At 34.4% G+C, this 17558-nt stretch overlaps 1 protein-coding gene across 1 annotated transcript in view; it reads left to right on the top strand.

The window, feature by feature from the left end:
* The window catches only part of EYS (eyes shut homolog), a 1637266-nt gene that overhangs the window by 426664 nt on the left and 1193044 nt on the right, over positions 1 to 17558 (top strand). Inside the window, 1 exon segment of the mRNA XM_032341352.1 lies at positions 5433 to 5554. Within this exon segment, the coding sequence (XP_032197243.1) occupies positions 5433 to 5554 (122 nt within the window).

Here is a 17558-nt window from a genome sequence, read left to right as displayed (position 1 = left end):
GTCTTATTTTATGACCCTTACTGTATTACTTTGGATCTTTCATTGTATACACTGTTGATGTCTTCAGCACTTTCTAGGATTGTCTTACTTTTTTTTCCTTGACAACAAGAAGGGGATGATCATAGGGATCCAGAGGTTTTAGAATTTTTCCACCTACTGCTATACTTCTATTTTTTTTATTATGTTATGTTAGTCACCATAGGGTTCATTATTAGTTTTTGATATAGTATTCCATGACTCATTGTTTGCGTATAATATTCTAAACTTTTAAAACTTTATCTCTTAACCCAGTTTTTTATTATCCCTTCATCTCTACAGCTGAGAAGTTACTAAGAAAATCTGAGTAAAGGACTTAATGATTATTTGTTATTTTCTTCTCTGAGATATTCAGCCAGGCACTGTTTGTATGTATAAGCTACATATTTTGATGAATGGATGCTATTATTTAAGTACTTGCCAAATACCTAATATACAAATATTTTTACTATGTCTGGAAAACTGATACCTGAATAATGATTTTGCTTTGTTGAACAATTTAATGCTGTTTATGCTTCACTTTTTGTTCGGTATGTATTCCCTTGGGTCAAGCATCTTATTTCTTATCTCTAAATACTTGTGTATATTTTATGCAGTGACAGTCGCTTTATCTAGTTACAGTCCCTGAGTAAAATTTAAAACTTAGTTTCTGGACTGAGGTGTTACTCTTAAGATTAAAACCTTATTAAAATGTTCCTTTTTCACTGTGTACTTGTTTTGAGAATAGCAACAAATCCATCAAGCAAAGCTTATAGTGATAGCAACCTCCAGGGTACCAGAAAAACAGAAACAAAGACAAAAAACCCAGGGAGAATCAATCATCAATAATGTACTTTTTTAATTGCAATGTCTTCAGAGAACATTGTTGAACAAGAGGTATAAAGTATGAAAAAACAAAATGGTATTTTTAAATATGCTGTCACTTAACATTGCTGCCTGCTGGTGCTTTGTTAGATGAAGCATAGAAATCATAAATAACATTTCTTTCTTAAATTGTAATATATAGAGAGAGAATCACAATGGTAATATTGACGAAAATTATGAGTCATTGCTTAGAGACTAAGTTGAATGCATTTATGCAGACATATGCCATAAGTGACAGCAGTTGGGATTTGTTCATTAAATAAACATGGACACTCTGATTCTTCCCTTTTAGATTCTTACCATGATTTGGGGCCTTGTGAGTCTACTGATCCTTGTGAGAATGGTGCTGTGTTTGGAAAGAAAATGGATCTGGAAATATCTCCTCTTGGGTACCAGTGCCAATGTGCAAAAGGCTTTGCAGGTCCACACTGTGAGATCAATGTCGATGAGTGCAGTTCCAGCCCTTGCTTGCATGGATATTGCTATGACAGTGAGTTCACTCAGTCACAGCAATTCTTGTAGAGTAGTCTAATGTAGATTCTGACACAATAATGGAATGAGTCAATATACAACCTTGATTATTTACTGATTTTATCCTGCTATGAGTGTCAAAGCCAATCCCTATTATTTTCACAAAAGACCCCCACATATGATGAATTCATATATATTTTTGTAAGTATAATGTTGGCAAATGAGAAAATCTAATGAGATTTGACTTCTAAGTTCTGATGTTAGAATTAGCTATTTTTTTCTTTATTTTTAATGATAGATTTTAAAAATACTTATAGGTACTTAGAGGTAGGAGAAACACTGCTTACAGTGATTCAAAATAAATCATTATTTTATCAAATCTATTACACAGATGCACATACACATACACACACACGCATTTCCTCCTATCAAATGTGTATTCCTGGAGAAATTTAAATTTATAGAGGAAAAATAAGACAGTCAGAAGAAAAGGAAAGATCAGAGGAAGGAAAGGGAGAAAGAACATAAAGGAGAAATATTGAATATTAGAACATGGTTTTTGATATGGAAGAACAAGTCTAAAATGGATAATTCTTGTTGAGACACAGGAGAAATAAGTCATGAAATAGCCCTGTGAACTGGATATCACTATGGGGCAAAGAGGAAAAAAAGAATGAGCTAGAAGGATGTTGACCAAAAAAAACTGTCCATCTTGTTTTATTTTATCACTTTTAAAATATATTTTTGATCCTCCACTAAATGAATAAATGGTTAATATTATCTGTGAGGAAGAACATTTTGAAGAAAAGTCATTTTATTTTGAAATAGTATGATTCAGCTGAAATTTTGAGTTATTTTCTTTAAACCAGTGCTTTGTAAATGCATATCATTAAAGAGCATAACCGATTTTTTCCAAATTGTGTGAAGCAGCCCAAATTTAAAACAACAGGTAGAAGTGGGGCCCTCACAAACTGGAATATCTTGTAGATGTTAATATAGAATTAACTTTTCTAACACTATGGAAGCTAAGCAAAATATTTTTTGGAGTTATGGGCCACCTGCTTTCTACTCCTGATTTCAACCGACATTATGATCATTTTTCTCTTTTCTTCTTTTTTTTCAGATTTTACTTTAAAATTGTGTTTTTAAATTTGTGAAATTCTCAAATTACCTTGAAATAAGTCATTAATATCCTTTTTCTAATCTCAAGCCCATTGGTATTTGGAAATGCTGGGAATGACTCTTCAGTTTCTGATGTTCACCATAAAATAAGGAAGGGTCTTAACAGTATGCCTCAGAGAATAGTTAGCAACACTTTTAGATCTAGGTAACCCTAGAATAATGATTACATATGGCTATGGATGGGACAGATCTGATATATTCTAAGTGATATAATATGCATGTGATTATAATATGCGTATGATTTTTATAAGTTGTGATGAGTACCAGGTGAGGTATGGAAGTGCTGAATCACTATATTGTACACCTGAAACTAATATTACACTGTATGTTAGCTAACTGGAATTTAAATAAAAACTTTAAAAGAATAAATAGTAGAAAAAAGAAAAAATATAAGAAAATACTTTAAGTCATAATTCCTTATACAGTAAGAAAGTACAATTTTCAAATATGCTACTTGTAATACAACATTACCTATTAAAACTTTGGAGGTCATACATAATATATTATGGAAGATGTAAACTTTGAGTACCTGATATATTAACCTATTTCATAATAGAATTAACCATAATATATTTTTAACCTCCCACCCAAGAGATTTTTACTACCAGAAACCCAAAACATTTATTAAAAATTAGATCAGACATGTAAACTGATATCAGCATAAGTCTAAGATATTGTATTCTAAATACTTTCTCAAATATAAGATAGTTTGGGAAGCCAAACTTCCTGAATTCAAGGTAACATTATTTATTACATGACTATATATTAGAAACAATTATTAATATGTAAATATGAAATTGTAATTCTCAAGCATATGTTTATTTACCACATTGGCAATACATTATTAAAATACATCTATATTTTCACTATGAAGTTTTATCACATCAGCTTTGTTTCAGGACAACTAATAAGTGATGTTCATTATGAATTTAAGTGTAAAATTAATAGTACATCCAAATTCAGGCAGGGCATATCTGATGAAAATTTCAGTTCAGATCAGGAGTATGAAATATTTATAAACAAAAACTAATTAAAACAGTAACTTTATTTTCTGGTAAAATAAAAAAACAGCAAAACAAGACAATATGCTTAAAAATAGTATTTCCTGATAAAATGGTGATAATTTTTAACATAGTCCGTAGTTAACAAATTAGATGTGGGGGATTAAAAAGACCCTTTTTTTTGTTTGTTTCTTTGTTTTAAATTTTAAACAGATTATGTTTTTTCATTTATTTATTTTACCTATGGTATCCAGTTTAATTCCCCAGGTACTCACCTGGCTTCATTCTTAGCTTCTTAGCCCAGAATAAACAACATTCAAAAAGCATATTTCTTGATAATAAATGCAAGCTTTATTTGCTAACACCAATCTCTGTCTTTCAGACCCTTTGCTAATTTAAAGTTATCTATTGTCATTTTTCTTTTAGAAGAATTCATCAATTTGCAGAGAATATCTCTATCTGCATAGAAAGTTAATTTGACTGTAGTTTTTGTTACTTGCCAATTTGCATCAGTATCCAAACTTGAATTTATAATTATGAACATTTTTAAAACTATCATGATTGATGATACTCTACAATGTCTTAATTACATGTTTTCTAACATTTGATTTTAATTTGTTAACATACACAATGCCATATATATCATGTAAGGAAACACAGCTGATCCCATATTATCTCATTATATTATTTGCAACTATACTTGTATATTAGTTATTTTGATTCACGGGGATGTTAAAAACTAGGGTTCCACATGAAAAAAGTAAAACATAATAGTAAAATCCTGCCTAAGGAGCTGCCATTCTTGTGTCTCCCTTGTTTCTTCTTGGCAGCTGTGAGCTGGTTTTCTTTCTTTCTTTTTTTTTTTTTTTTTAAGGATTTTATTTATTTATTTGTCAGAGAGAGAGAGAGAGCACAAGCACAGGCAGACAGAGTGGCAGGTAGAGGCAGAGGGAGAAGTAGGCTCCTTGCTTGGCAGGGAGCCTGATGTGGGCCTTGATCCCAGGACGCTGGATCATGACCTGAGCCAAAGGTAGCTGCTTAACCAACTGAGCCACCCAGGCATCCCTGAGCTGGTTTTCTTTCTAAAAGCCCAAGTGAATGTGCTGTCCAAAAGCATGGCTACAGAAACCTAGAAGCCATCTAAATACCACACAGTGTATTAAAAATTCTGTTGCTACCCAGGACCTCAACATTTAGTGAGAGCAATAGCAGGTACATGTGCAGAGGCAGAGTGACAATGTAGATTATGTGGTAAATCTCAGGGATAATGAAGAACCCAGGGACTGACTAGAAGTAGCCATAAATCTGTTCCTGTCCCAACTACAATTCATGCAGTCACCACTTCCTTGAGATGCTTCAGAAACCTTTTTTTTTAAAATCATTAATGATAAAATAGAGGACAGATTCTTATTATTAGTTTTAAAAGATCATGATGAAATGTGAAAGCTCTTTTTAACTAAGGCTTAAGTAGCTCAATGTCAACTTTCAGATTACTGCCCACTTTAGTCTGCCTTGTCACACAAAATCTTAACAATGAGTTAACTTCTAAAGTTAATTGATATAAAAGTAACCTGTTTATCATAGGTATTGTTTACTGACAAATGAAAGAGAGAAGAAAAAAAATTGGGTATAGTCATGTTGTTTTGCAAACCACTACCAAATGTTTATTGTAATTGTTTTTATTTCAAATTAAAGTTTTAAAGTTAAATAGAACTGAGCAAAACAGTTATTTAGATAATACTGTAGAGAGCTGTGAATTCACATTTACTTTGGTTAAAAATGAAATGCATTTACTTGAATGCAACATTCTTGAGAATAATTAGCAATACTCAAATCATTATTAAAGATATATTATTTTCTCTTCTCTCTCATTCTTAGTGGTTAATGGCTTCTCCTGCTTATGTAATCCGGGTTTTGCTGGCTTGAGGTGTGAACAGGACATTGATGATTGTATCCTGAATGCCTGTGAGCACAATTCTACCTGCAAAGATCTTCATCTCGTTAGTATCCATGAATATTATTAACTTATCTTACTGTGGGATAGCATAAATTAATCCCTACAAATACAGTTAACATTTGTGTGTATGTCAAGTTTATATATATATATATATATATATATATATATATATATATATATGGAGAAAGATTAGAAACTCAAGAAATATTATTTTAACTTATATATTTACTTATTTATATATATATTTACTTATATGTTTAACTTATATTATTTTAACTTAATAATAAAAAAGTGTTCCATTCATAACTATATATAAGTTGATATAAATATTATAAAACAGAATCTTTTTTAGATTTACAATTTAGATTCACAATTCTTGGTAATATTGAATTTGTGTAAAATATCAGAAAATTATTCCAAAAAATGACGCGTCTTTTCTTTTTTTTTAAGACTTAATTATTTGACAGAGAGAGACACAGTGAGAGAGGGAACACAAGCAGGGGGAGGGGCAGGGGCAGAGAGAGAAGCAGGCTCCCCACTGACCAGGGAGCTGGATGTAGGACTCTGTCCCAGGTCCCTGGGATTATGACCTAAGCCGAAGGCAGACACTTAACAACTGAGCCACCCAGGCACCCCAAAATGACATTAGTTTTATATGCACCTTTATATAATTCAGGATAGTATATACACACATAATGTGTTTCATTGATATTTATAATCTTAAATTTTATCTTGCTTTCTATCTGGTGTTGTGTGCTTCCATAATTTCCTTCATTCATCTGTGTAGGTGCTGTCCCTTCAGTACATATCCATTTGTCATCACCTTTGTCACAAGCATGTGCCATTCTGCCTTAAACGGACTGTGACACAGTTGGCAAATCAATGGGATCCCTTCAGGCTTCTCATTTTTCAGAAAGCCTGACATAAGAAATATCTACTGAAGGTGGATTCACTGACTGACTTCAGAAAATAAATGACATACAACACAGGTTAATGCTGCACTACTAGTATAGGCTTACAGTTTATCCTTTAGCAACAAAGCTGATTTTCACAAAAAGACCACAGTAGTTCAAGTTAGAAGAAACTGCTTTGAAAAACAGACTCATTTCCACTGACGTATTTTGACTATCAGTGTACTAGCATTGTTTTTACAGTGAAAGGCTGATTTGTGGCATATTGTTTCTTTCCCACAAGAGAGGCAGGCATCTAAATGGAGAATTACAATTAACATTTAGATGGGAAAGACCAGAAATGGAGGGTGCATCAGTTACCTAACTACAATTTAGGTATGCACAGTGGCCCTGTTGCTTTGTCTTTATTTGTACCAGATGCTTTGTCTTAGTCATTCTAACTCCATTCCACTTTTGGGAACTCCTGAAGGAGTGGGCATATGACTTCATGCTGGCTTCTGAGATGAGTGTTCTTTCTGGGGGAAGCCTTCCTCACTGGTGTATCCTCTTCTAGATCTTCCAACAGCTAGATTTTATACATGTATTTACAGTTGCCATTTTTAAAGCTCAAGGAAGAGGTGAGGTGCCACCTAATGATAAATGACCCTGAAGACAGCAGAGCTGAGAGTCAGAAGAAACCCGGTTCTTGGCAGAGAGTTGAACTCCTTACTGAAACCCCCTAAATCTAATTATGTGAGATCGGTCATGGCTTATTTTTTAGTATGGCTTGAGGAAGCATTCCTTTTACTTGCAGGTAAATCATTTAGTTTCCATAGTGCAGACAAGCTTTATTTTAATCCATGATTTCACCAATAACTTCAGCAATAATAGGAGTTTATTACACTAGAAAGAGCTTCATACCCAAAACCATAAGATTCCCCTTCTAGACGTGAACTTGCCATAGCTTATCTGTATGATACTAAGACAGTTGTTTAAGAAGTTAGAGACTGCAGCTTTAGAAAGTGTATCATATCAAATCATAGAACTTCCAAGGATAGTATTCTCTCATTTATTCATTTTATAAATTGCCAGTTAGAAGCTATTCAGATTAACTTTAGGCTAGTATTAGCCTAAATCTTGACTCCTGTGCCCAGAAACTATGATAATAAGAGTAAAGAAAAATAAGAATTTTAAAAAGTGGGACTCACAGAAACAGAGTAAAATGGTGGTTAATAGCAGCTGGAGGGTAGGGGAAATAGGGAGATGCTAGTCAAAGGGCACAAGCAAAGATCTAATGTACTTAGTGGTAACCAGAGTTAATACTACTACATCATGTAATTGAAATCCACTAAGAGAGTAGATACACACACACACACACACACACACACATACGGTGACTATGTGATGGGATGGATGTGTTAATTAACCTTATTGTAGTAAGTGTTTCACAATGTATACATATATTATGTCATCAGGTATCAAAGACACTGTTTTTAGACAGGATATTCCAATACTCAGAGGTTACCTTCCAGGTCCCAGTTAAAAGGTCCTTCCTTTGGAATGTGTAGGGGTTGAGCACACAGGCCTTTGAAGTTAACCATTATACCAATATCATATTAAATATTACATTTTTGTATAGGAATAAGTAGTATGTAATTTTAAAAGTAATACATTACATAATAATAAATAGAAAAAGAAGACAGAGCTAAAACTCATAATTTTGAAATAGAGCCTGGCTAAAATAAGCAATAAAGCAAGGTCCAGTTTGAGTTTCGTATCTGCTGTGTTTTACAACATATTGGAAAAAGAAAAACCATGAAATGCTAAAGGCTTTGAAGTATAAAAGAAAAGGAAAGACATGGAAGGTGATGCTTCTACAAAATAGTTAATTTTGATAAACAGAAAGATGACTTTATTCAATCTATAGGGCACTCACATTTGCCTGTAAGAGTCATCAGTCTTTTTTTTTTTTTTAAAGATTTTATTTGTTTATTTGACAGGGGATCACAAGTAGGCAGAAAGGTAGGCAGAGAGAGAGGAGGAAGCAGAGAGCCCAATGCAGGTCTCGATCCCAGGACCCTGGGATCATGACCTGAGCCCAAGGCAGAGTCTTTAACCCGCTGAGCCACCAAGATGCCCCTCAGTCTGGTTTTTGTTTGTTTGTTTGTTTTCCTGAGCATAACTTTTCAAACAAACCCAGGCAATGCCACTTATATTAGGCTTGCATGTTCTTTGAACTTGGTGTGGGTGTAGCTTTCAATTAACATTTTTACACTTGCAGCATTTCTTTATGATACATGTAGCATCATGAATGTGAGTTTAGAGAAAAAGCAGAAAGTCAGAAGACTTTAAAACCAGGATGAGAAGTATTTTGTAACAGTGAGCCAGTTTTCTTCTTTCCCTCCTTTATGGTTCAGTAAACCTAAGAAAACAATGAGAGAAAAAATAGAAAAATATGAATGCTTAGCACATAACAAGACACAAATGTTAAGAATGGGTAGAATAAGACTTATTTTCTCATGTAAATTTCTGAGGTATATTTGAGAATATTTCTTTGTGGTTATTTAAAAATATATGATCAAATTATTCAAGTGTTTTCCCTTCTCATTTTACTTTCATTTTCTTCTATCTTACATATATAATGAATGCTTAATTTTGATAATAGCAGAAGAAACAAAACTAGTGCAGCAGAACTAATGTGTGGAAAAGACAAAGTTTTCATTCATATACAACTATGTTAAAATGTATACATATTATGTATTCTGGTATACTACAAACAAAAATTTTCTGCCAAATATTCTGGTGCAAAAAACAAATTGAATTTATGTGTTTTCTAGTAAAAATAAAACTTCCTTTACCTTCACCACCATATGGTTGAAAAACCTGTGTTAGTCATTTGAGAGTTGCCCATTTCCTCCCTTTGGGATTGGAGAATAAATGCTGGGAGTGGCTCAAGCCAGGATTATGAAAGAATACCCTCTTCTCCTTAGTTCATCTTGGCTGTTACTGAAATGCCCATTTTGTCATATCCACGCTACTTTCAAATATGGGCTAGTCTGCCAAATGATTCCAATCCTTTCATACCAAATTTGGCTCCCAGAATCTTCTCTGCATCCCTCAAGTGCATGGTGTTTAGCTAATTAGTAGTGAGGTCCCAGTTGTCCCTTCAGCATATCCAGTTGGAACCATTAAAACCTTGGGTTCTGCTCTCTCTCTAGGATTACAAATTCTCCATCAGTGTGGAATTAATCCAACTGTTCTCTGTCCAAATACAGAAGCCTTCACTTCTTTCATGCCCTTCCTCTCCATAAAGATTTGCTTAATCTCACTTGATAGAAATTAACAGAATCTCTGATTTAGGGGCAGAGTTTGGGAGCTCTAAAATTCTTCAAACACACAGACTGCCTAATACTCCTTGATGGAGAAAAGAAAAGAAAAAAAAAACATTTTGTAGCAAAAAATGATAGTAACAAATTTTATTTCCAGTGATTTCTATTACATAAGAATATGACAAAATTTGTCAAATCTGATATGTCTTAGCTCTTATATATAATCTCTATTCTGTGTCATATAATAATATTGTTTTTAAGTCATGGGTTCTATAGAATATCATCTGAAATGTTAAACCTCAAAAAAAAAAAGAATTTTTCATACTAATTTTAAAAACTTTATTAGGTTAAACATCTTAAAAGCTTTGAGTAACTTACAATAGTAGGGGGTTCCTGGTTGGTTCAGTTGGTTAACATCTGCCTTCAGCTGAGGTCACGTTCCCAAGGTCCTAGCCTAGCTGAGGTCATGATCCTGGGGTCCTAGGATTAATGCCCCCTTTGGGCTCTTCACTCAGCGGGGAGCCTACGTCCCTCTACCCCTCTCCCTGCTTGTGCATGCTTTTTCTCTCTCTCTGTCAAATAAATAAGATCTTAAAATTATTTAAAAAAAAAGGATAGCAAGAACTTTTGGAGATTGTCTGACTTTGACATGGATTTGTTCAATGATTTATTGCAAGTCACAACTTAGTAGAAGCATAAAATGAAGAACTGTTAGAATAGTCACTCGTATCTACTTTCTATGGTACTATATTATTAATTTAAGAAAAATTTAGCTTTCCATTTTATTTAAATACCAGAATATACATAAACAAGTACCTGCTATTGCACTTTTTAGTTGAACTATCAGCTTCTACTCTAGAATCAAAGACTTGGGGGCCCCTGAGTGGCTCAGTGGGTTAAGCCGCTGCCTTCGGCTCAGGTCATGATCTCAGGGTCCTGGGATCGAGTCCCACATGGGGCTCTCTGCTTGGCAGGGAGCCTGCTTCCTCCTCTCTCTCTCTCTGCCTGCCTCTCCAACTACTTGTGATTTCTCTCTGTCAAATAAATAAATAAAATCTTTAAAAAAACAACAACAACAACAAAAAAACAAAAAACAAAGACTTGTACCAATCATTCTTTACCAGAGAGTTGACTTTAAAAATACACATGCTTAAAATTCTGATTCAGTACATGGATCTGTCTGGTACCTAGATAACATAATTCCTTGTGATTTTTGATGTATATTTCTCTTTGAAAATCACTGGACTGATTATCTAGATGGCACTTTCTAGCTGTAAACATCTGTGATATTGGAGGTGGAGCACAGAGGTGTTCATTCCATGTGTACTGACAACTCACAATTTAACACCTTAAAAGAGAAGGGTGGTCTGAAAAATCTAGAGTTTTATCCTCCTGAGTTTTTAGGAGGGTATTTCATTGTATCTTCTCTATTGAGTTCTTCCATCTTGTTTTGGTGCTTTTATTTTTATTTTTTTTTATTTTTATTTTTTAAAAGATTTTATTTATTTATTTGACAGAGAGAGAGATCACAAGTAGGCAGAGGCAGGTGGGGGGGGGAGCAGGCTCCCCGCTGAACAGAGAACCTGATGTGGGGCTTAATCCCAGGACCCTGAAATCATGACCTGAGCCGAAGGCAGTGGCTTAACCCACTGAGCCACCCAGGCGCTCCTTGGTGCTTTTATTTTTAAGACAAAAGGAATAAATCTAAATTTTTCATCCCAATCCTTTTGTGAGGGAGATAATAATATATTGTTTTCTTCTCACTTGTAATAACTTAGTGAAGTGCTACTTTCTTTATGTTGACATTTATTAATCAGGAAATCTTTGCATAAATTATAGTTTTTCATACAGGTTGTGTGTAATGGTTCAAATCTAAAATGAGTATTAAAAATAATCAATGACTGATTAAATACGATATCCCAGAGGTTCAGTTAAGTCTTTTGATTAACTTGATTAGTTTCAACATCTTCAGTGGTGAGCACTCACCAAAGCCAAAGGTTTAAGCTACATCTTGGGACATTAGCTAACAACCAAACACATTGTTTAAAAAAAGGCATTGCATTGATTAGATAACAAAATGAAAACCTTTGGCCATGTCTATTCTAAATAGCCTACCTTTGTTTATGTAGAATAAAATCTGCCTGGTTTTTTGTTGTTGTTGTTGTTGTTGTTGTTGCCCAAATCTCTACCTTTCATTGTATAGATCCTTACTTTAAAAATTTATTGAGAATAATTTAACATTACATTTATGATAGTGGTTCATTATGATGGGTGTCAGTTTTATATTGTTTCTATAATGGAGTAGGTAATAGAATTGTTTCTCTTGTATAATCCAAGACTTATATAAAATTTTAGTTCATTCATTTGATGGCTTGTATAATTCAACGTATTCTTCTCAATGGTAAATTTTGGTCACAGTTAATGTGTATCTGAAGTACTCCACTTCTTCCCCTCTCATCCGTTGTTTTGAATCTGTCATGGCTTTTAAATAGATAATCAAACCTGTTAGGATGGTATGCAAAATAAAAGTAAAAAGAACCTAAGAAAATATTTGTTGATCCACCTGAGTAAAGACATACATGGGCTTAATAACTTTGGACTTGTAAAGTCTATTTTGGAAGCTCAGACATATTTTCCCTTCTTTTTTATTCCAAGACTCATTACAGAGAAGTGAAATTTACAGATGGTTGAATTTTGAGCTTTAAGAAATCTATCAAGCAAAACTGAATTTCATAAATATTGTGTGAGAACATAACTGATCAGAGAGAGGAATTTTCCATTTTCAGACACCCTAATAAAAATGGACAGTTCGCAGAAAGAGTCCATCTTAAAAAATGATTTAGAGCTGATTGAATACCATTTGCATTGCCAATATTAGTCAAAATGCATCAATAAGTGGATTTATTTTCAAAAGCTTCTGAGATAGATTAAGCTTCAACTTACTTCAATAAAACATTATCTTGTGCTTTTATACTATTATTTGCTATCTTTCTATAACTGTAAGACTTCACTCTGGGCTTCACTGTTTATATCTGAGAATTTAGTGGGTAGTCACAATCCAAAATAACTTCAGTTTTCTCCTAGAAACCATCTTTCCTGCCATTTGGATAGGTGTCATTTTTAATTGGCTATATCTATATAAGAATGTTTTTAAAAGCTATTGTGTTGTGTTTATATATTCTTTCTAAGAAGATAATAAAAGAAACACACACACCTGCACACACAAGAAAAGTTGACTTCAACAATTGATTATTAACTGAACAATGGTTAAAGGATAGTAAATCTTTCATTGCCATTAGAAAAGAACGCTATATGTTCTATATGTCATATAACTCCTCATTTGTCTGTGAGGAATTTATCAGTAGTGGAAATTCCAAGACATTTTGAATTAGAAAGTGGATATATATTTGTGGAAGTCAGCATGTGTGCAAATATATATACACACATGTGCATAATCACAGAAAAGAGAATATATCATTGTTCTTTACTCTTTTGCCAACCATCCTAGTTTAAACAGAAATCAAGAGCTTTCCAAAATCAAGCTCTGGAGCCCAGGTCAATTGATATTTGAACCTATATTGGTTCTAATATGTACATATTAATTAGAGCTCACAGATAAGTGGCCTCTTTATGTAAATTGATAAAAACCTTTGGTTTGAAATACTAGAGTGGCCTGTGGTATCTTCTTGATTATAGGGGGGGTTAAATTTTGCAGCCTATCCTTCCAAACCAAAAGGGTGCATGTACCAAAGAGGATGGGGTTTTGAGATTAATAGCTTTGCCTTCACTAGCTGTGTAAACAAGTTACTTAAACTTTCTAAGCCTCAGTCAGTTCATTTGAATAATGGACATGTTAATTGCAACTTCGTTATGGACATATTAATAGCAGGGTTCTTATGAAAATTAGATGAGATGCTGCCTGAAAAATGTTTAACATAGTGCCTGCCACATACCAAGTAATTAACAAATATATGTTATGTGCATGCTGCTGCTGCTGCTGACGATGATTTAATTGTTGAGAGAGAGACAGAGAGGTGGGAAGAAGAGAGAGGGAGGGAGGGAAGGAGGAAGAAAGAAAAAGGAGAAAGAAAATAAAGGATAATTCTATTTTCTCCTAGAGTAAGAAATCCATGGAGTTTGTACACATGCCAAGGTCCCAGAGATTCAGGGCAGCTGATAACTTTTGATTTACATGATCTCAGGCCATTGGGACTCTTGAGCCACCCGTTAGGGTTTGCTGTGAGATTGCTGCATTTCTGGTGAAACACTGGCATCTGATAGACACAAAGCAAAACACCTTGGCCTGTTCCCTTCAGGCCTTTAATCTAACTAACATCACTTAAGTCTTACTAGTCCCACAGCCTTCCACGTCAGTTCCCCTGATTTAAAACTGCTGTGCTTAAGAGAGGGAGACAAAAAAATTTATCCTCTGTACTTGAAAAAATTTGAAACAAAAACTTGAAAGAGTCCAGTGTGGTTGGTATGAGTAAAAATGTGAATAAGTATTTGAACTTATAGACATAGATACAGGCCTAAAGTGTTATTACTGAGCCCATGACTTTATAAAATATACAATCAAGAGCTAATGGCTTATCAGAAAATGTAGATACCACTTTTTTTTTTTTCTGTAGTTTGCCTTTCTAGGACTTTTTTTTTTTTAAATAATTCAGTGCTATATCATAGAAGATACATTTTACAAAGAAAAAAAAACATAAGGTTTGTCAAAATGAAACCATTTTCTCTTGGTTCCCCCGTAACAGAACAGTTAGGGCAGGTTTGCAGATCACATGCTTCTCTTAAGACTCTCTTTCTACCCTAGACCATGCTGAACCTCTGAAAGCAGCTGAGCTTGAGTGCAGTTGTCCACTGGACTCATGAAACTAGGGGGGATGAGAATCCCAAAACCAAGTCAGTATTTCAGATACTCCACAATACATCACAATCACCTGCTTCTAAAAAAAATACATGTGAAATACATTTTAAGTCCAGAAGAGAAAGTCAATTGTATGGTTCAACTTACTTGTGGAACATAAGGAATAACATGGAGAACATTAAGAGAGGAAAAGGAAAAGTGAATTGGGGGGAATCCAATGGGGAGATGAGCCATGAGAGACTGTGGACTCCGAGAAACAAACTGAGGATTTTAGATGGGAGGCAGGTGGGGGGATGGGTGAGCATGCTGGGGGTATTAATGAGGGCATGTATTGCATGGAGCACTGAGTGTTATATGTAAACAGTGAATCTTGGAACACTACATCAAAAACTAATGATGTATTGTATGGTGACTTAACACAATAGAATTTTTAAAAAGAATGTGAAATTTTAAAAAAAAACATGCTTATTTTGGATTCACCTGAGGATTTTGATGTAGTATATTGCCAGTGAGGTCTGAGCTTCTGCATTTTTAAAATACTACTCAAAAGATTCCCATACAGACCCATAGTGCATAAAAATTCGGCTATCCACATTCATTGGACCGCATGGAGAAGAGAACAGGCATGGCGATAATTTGTTGGTAAGCCTCTTTTTGGAGAGCTGAGCACCCGGCCTATGCTAATCTGCACTTGAAGCTTGTACTGAGAGATGTTTTAAGAGATGTTGGGAGCAGATTCATTCAGGATATGGTCCTGTCATAGGTGATAGGGACTGAATTTTAAGTGTCAGTTTCTCTTTTTTTTTTTTTTAAGATTTTATTTATTTGACAGAGAGAGAGATCACAAGTAGGCAGAGAGGCAGGCAGAGAGAGGGGGAAGCAGGCTCACTGCTGAGCAGAGAGCCAGATGCGGGGCTCGATCCCAGGACGCTGAGATCATGACCTGAGCTGAAGGCAGAGGCTTAACCCACTGAGCCACCCAGGCGCCCCTAAGTGTCAGTTTCTTATGTGCAGAATACCTGGGTCTGAGGAGAATTTGCAGCTAGAATTCTATAAAGTAAATTTAGGATTAAGATACATAGTTAGTATGCTAAACATTTCTTTCTCTCTTAAAGGGGAACTTTCATGGAAAAAGTGCTATCCTTGGCTAGTTCTGATGATCTATTTTAGAAGTCCTAGTCATCAAGGAAATGGCTATTAAAGGACATTGGTGTGGAAAGAGCAGGCAAACCCATTAAGGGACATTGTTGAGGACTTTCGTGAAAGGCTATTGAACAGAATGAGGTCTTAGAGATTTTTTTCAGAATATACAATTTTCATGTACATAATGTTTTTTAGGATACTTGAAGATTGAAAGTATGGTGCCTACCTATTGCTACCCAGTGAGATTTCCCCTCAAGATTTGGGGGGAGTTTCAGGTACAAATTCTATACAAGATACACTGGACCCTTAATAGTATAAGCAACCCAGCATAGGCTGAGAACAGCTGTTCAATGGTCTTGCTTAAGCATGGCAAATAAGCAGAGCTGTAGAGGGAATATTAGTTAAGAAATGTGAAGTCATTTCATTAGTAGAAATGCAGTAAGAGAAACTTAAGCATCTAGATACAATTGCACAAAACTTAAGAAAAGCAGTGAAAGACAGGAATACCAGTCTAGGCTTAGAAGCAGGTTACTAGAGCATAACTTACTTCTGAACTAAAAATATAGTACTGGAAAACAATTTACAGTTTAAAAAATCTCAGCAGCTTTCCTCTTTGGTAGGATATTCAGCCTAGCAAACTCATTCAGTGAGAAGCTAATGGCTACAGTAACCGAAACAAGCTTAGCTGAAGAGCTGGGAACTCAAAGTACTTGAAAACTTGCATCAGTTTATCCAACTGCTTAATACTGACTGTGGGATAGAGAGGGCTTTGATTGTTCCCTGTGTAATTGTGGTTCAGTGCATTTTAGAACATGGTGTGATATTTATATTTGGTCAGTGAGAGATTGGCAGAATCAGAAACAGGTTATGAGCATAAAAAGCACTCCTGGAATGGGATGGGAAATTAAGGAGACTCTAGCAATACACATTAAGGGAAAGTTGAGAGCTGGTGGAAGTATCATGAGGTAATAGGAGTCGAAGAGGAAATACTCAGAAATAAATTGCAGATTGATAATTGCTGCTCCACAATACTCAGAGCTGGTATTTATTGCCTTGCAACAGATTGTAGAAGTCCAATTTCCATCCATCAGATGATTAGGAGTGAATGACCTCAATTCAGAAATTACCTAAGGTGACAGCATAAAATTTATCTATACAAATTAAAGTTTAAATACTGGAACAACTTAGTGAAGACAGGTTTCTTCAGCAAATAATTTTAACTTTAATTTTAAAGAATAACATTTCTCAGAATTTGGCATTTGAGATCTTATTAAATGCATGTAAGAACAAATTACTTTTTATAATAAGAAAAGGGTCCTTAGATATTGTGTTTTAATCCAGTTATAAGTATATTTTAATAAGTAAAAATTTATCCAAAATCTCTATTTTAATTAAAGAAAAGCTCAATTTGACAAGGAAAAAAAAATCATAAAAGTGTCCCCTCCCTTCTTGTGCATTATTATGAGCTATTATACTGATAATCAAACATCAAAAAAATCCAAAGCTTTTGAAATCTTTTTCTAAGGATATGAACCACTGATCATTTTTCCCAAGTGGTACCAGTTGCTGCACTTAAGCCATAGGTCAGGGTGGGGAACCATCAGGGAGTTTGCTCTTGCTATGTCCTAGTAGACAAAGAAAGCAGACCAATCTTTCCTTAAAATTTACCAATCCATTTAGCTTTATCAATGTATTTCTGTCATTTGCCCACCCAAATTTTCTTTGATTTTGTGTGATGAATTGGAGTAAATATATCCACAATACACTAAAATTTCACTCTGAGTTTGTAGTATATTTTGGCATTCTGAAACA

The sequence above is a fragment of the Mustela erminea genome, chromosome 4, assembly GCF_009829155.1.
Source record: "Mustela erminea isolate mMusErm1 chromosome 4, mMusErm1.Pri, whole genome shotgun sequence".
Taxonomy (NCBI): domain Eukaryota; kingdom Metazoa; phylum Chordata; class Mammalia; order Carnivora; family Mustelidae; genus Mustela; species Mustela erminea.
Note: the sequence above shows the minus strand (reverse complement) of the source record. Positions and strands in the feature narration are given on the sequence as shown.